This window comes from Solanum tuberosum, unplaced genomic scaffold, assembly GCF_000226075.1.
Source record: "Solanum tuberosum cultivar DM 1-3 516 R44 unplaced genomic scaffold, SolTub_3.0 scf00313, whole genome shotgun sequence".
Taxonomy (NCBI): domain Eukaryota; kingdom Viridiplantae; phylum Streptophyta; class Magnoliopsida; order Solanales; family Solanaceae; genus Solanum; species Solanum tuberosum.
This window is the reverse complement of record NW_006239248.1, coordinates 385,453-386,872: the sequence shown is the minus strand read 5'-3', so window position 1 is coordinate 386,872 and position 1,420 is coordinate 385,453. Positions and strand designations below refer to the sequence as shown.

At 29.4% G+C, this 1,420-nt stretch overlaps 1 protein-coding gene across 1 annotated transcript in view; it reads left to right on the top strand.

Annotated features, from left to right (window-relative positions):
• Positions 1-337: 337 nt before the first annotated feature.
• Positions 338-1,420, top strand: part of LOC102603675 (BTB/POZ domain-containing protein At3g22104) — a 3,843-nt gene continuing 2,760 nt past the window's right edge. Inside the window, exon 1 of the mRNA XM_006360487.2 lies at positions 338-806. Within this exon, the coding sequence (XP_006360549.1) occupies positions 744-806 (63 nt within the window). The 5' untranslated portion in view covers positions 338-743. The remainder of the gene's footprint in view (positions 807-1,420) is intronic.

Here is a 1,420-nt window from a genome sequence, read left to right as displayed (position 1 = left end):
ATACAGAAAAAATATTATAATATTAATTTAAAAATAATATTTCTCTTAATTATTATTTAAATTTTATTATATTAGTAAGAATGTTGTGACTGCTCATGAAAGTAATTTTTTTTTTATAATCTGTATCGGATTCTGATTAATTCAATTTTGTATTTCATATGACCCCAATTGGTAAAAGTCTATTTATCAATAATTTTTTCATATTCAAAACTCGAAAAAAAAATTAATCTCATCCACTCTATCACACATAAAAGTAAAAGAGTTGAGAACCACAATATAATAAAACCAGCAGATATTTATTACATATAATATAAGTTCAGCTCTTGATTTAGCCAGAAGTAGCATATGCTTATAAAAAATTGACTCATATTATTTTACAGGAATGTCAGATATAGATTAGTGGGCAGTCAACAACTCTCTTTATCTTACCATATAAACATTTTTCTCTCTTACTCTTCACACTGAAAGTTTTCATTTTTTCCCCCCTTTTATTATATGCATTTATATTTTCTGTTATTTAACTCTGTCCTTGAGACACCCCTTCTTTGCTTCACCCATACTCTTGTCTCTCTAAGCTTTTATTATTATTCTCAGTTTGTATTATCAAGAACACATCTTTTTCCATTTGTCTTTATGCTTATTTCAGAATAACTTCTTGTTTTCTTCTCAAATCTATGTGGGTATTTTCCAAGATTAGTTTTTTATTCAAGTAAATTCCAAAAGGGACTCTTAATTTGACTCTAATGGATGTTTCTTGTGATCTTCAAGTGGATGTTAATGGTGAACAAATCTTTATGGTAGATAAGGTAAATTTTCTTCTCTTTTGTCCTTTGTAAATAGCAACAAGCTTTGTTCTCAATTAGTGTTATTCATTTCTAATTCTCTGTTCTTGGTTCCTCTGTTTTGTCCAATTTCTGTATGCAAAATTGTGCTTTTTTCCCATAGTTGCTTGGACCCTCTGAAAATGTTGCCACACATAGCAATATAGGCTGGTTCCTCTATTGTGTCCAATTTCTGTATTCAAAATTGTGTTCTTTTTCCATTAGTTGTTCGGACTCTCCGAAAATGTTGTGACACCTGTGATAGATCCTCTCTAAAAGGACACTAATTTTCTCGATATTTTTGAAGAATTCGAGCAATATAGGCTGGTTTTAAGTTTAGTTTGAGTTTGTCTGGCTCCATTTTGTGCTATTGTGAAGTTCATGATCATTCTCCTATATGTTTTCTTTGCTGTCTTTAACTCTTTCTACATTATTGTTCTTAGCTTTTGCTACTTATTTTTTAACACAAAATTAAATTTTGTACCTACATTGTTCGTGTGTGGGGATAAGTTAGTACTATTTCTTGGCCACTTTAATTTTCTCCAATATGATTTGTAAAATCACCGCCACTTTTTTTTTTTTTTTTTTTGTTTTTTCCC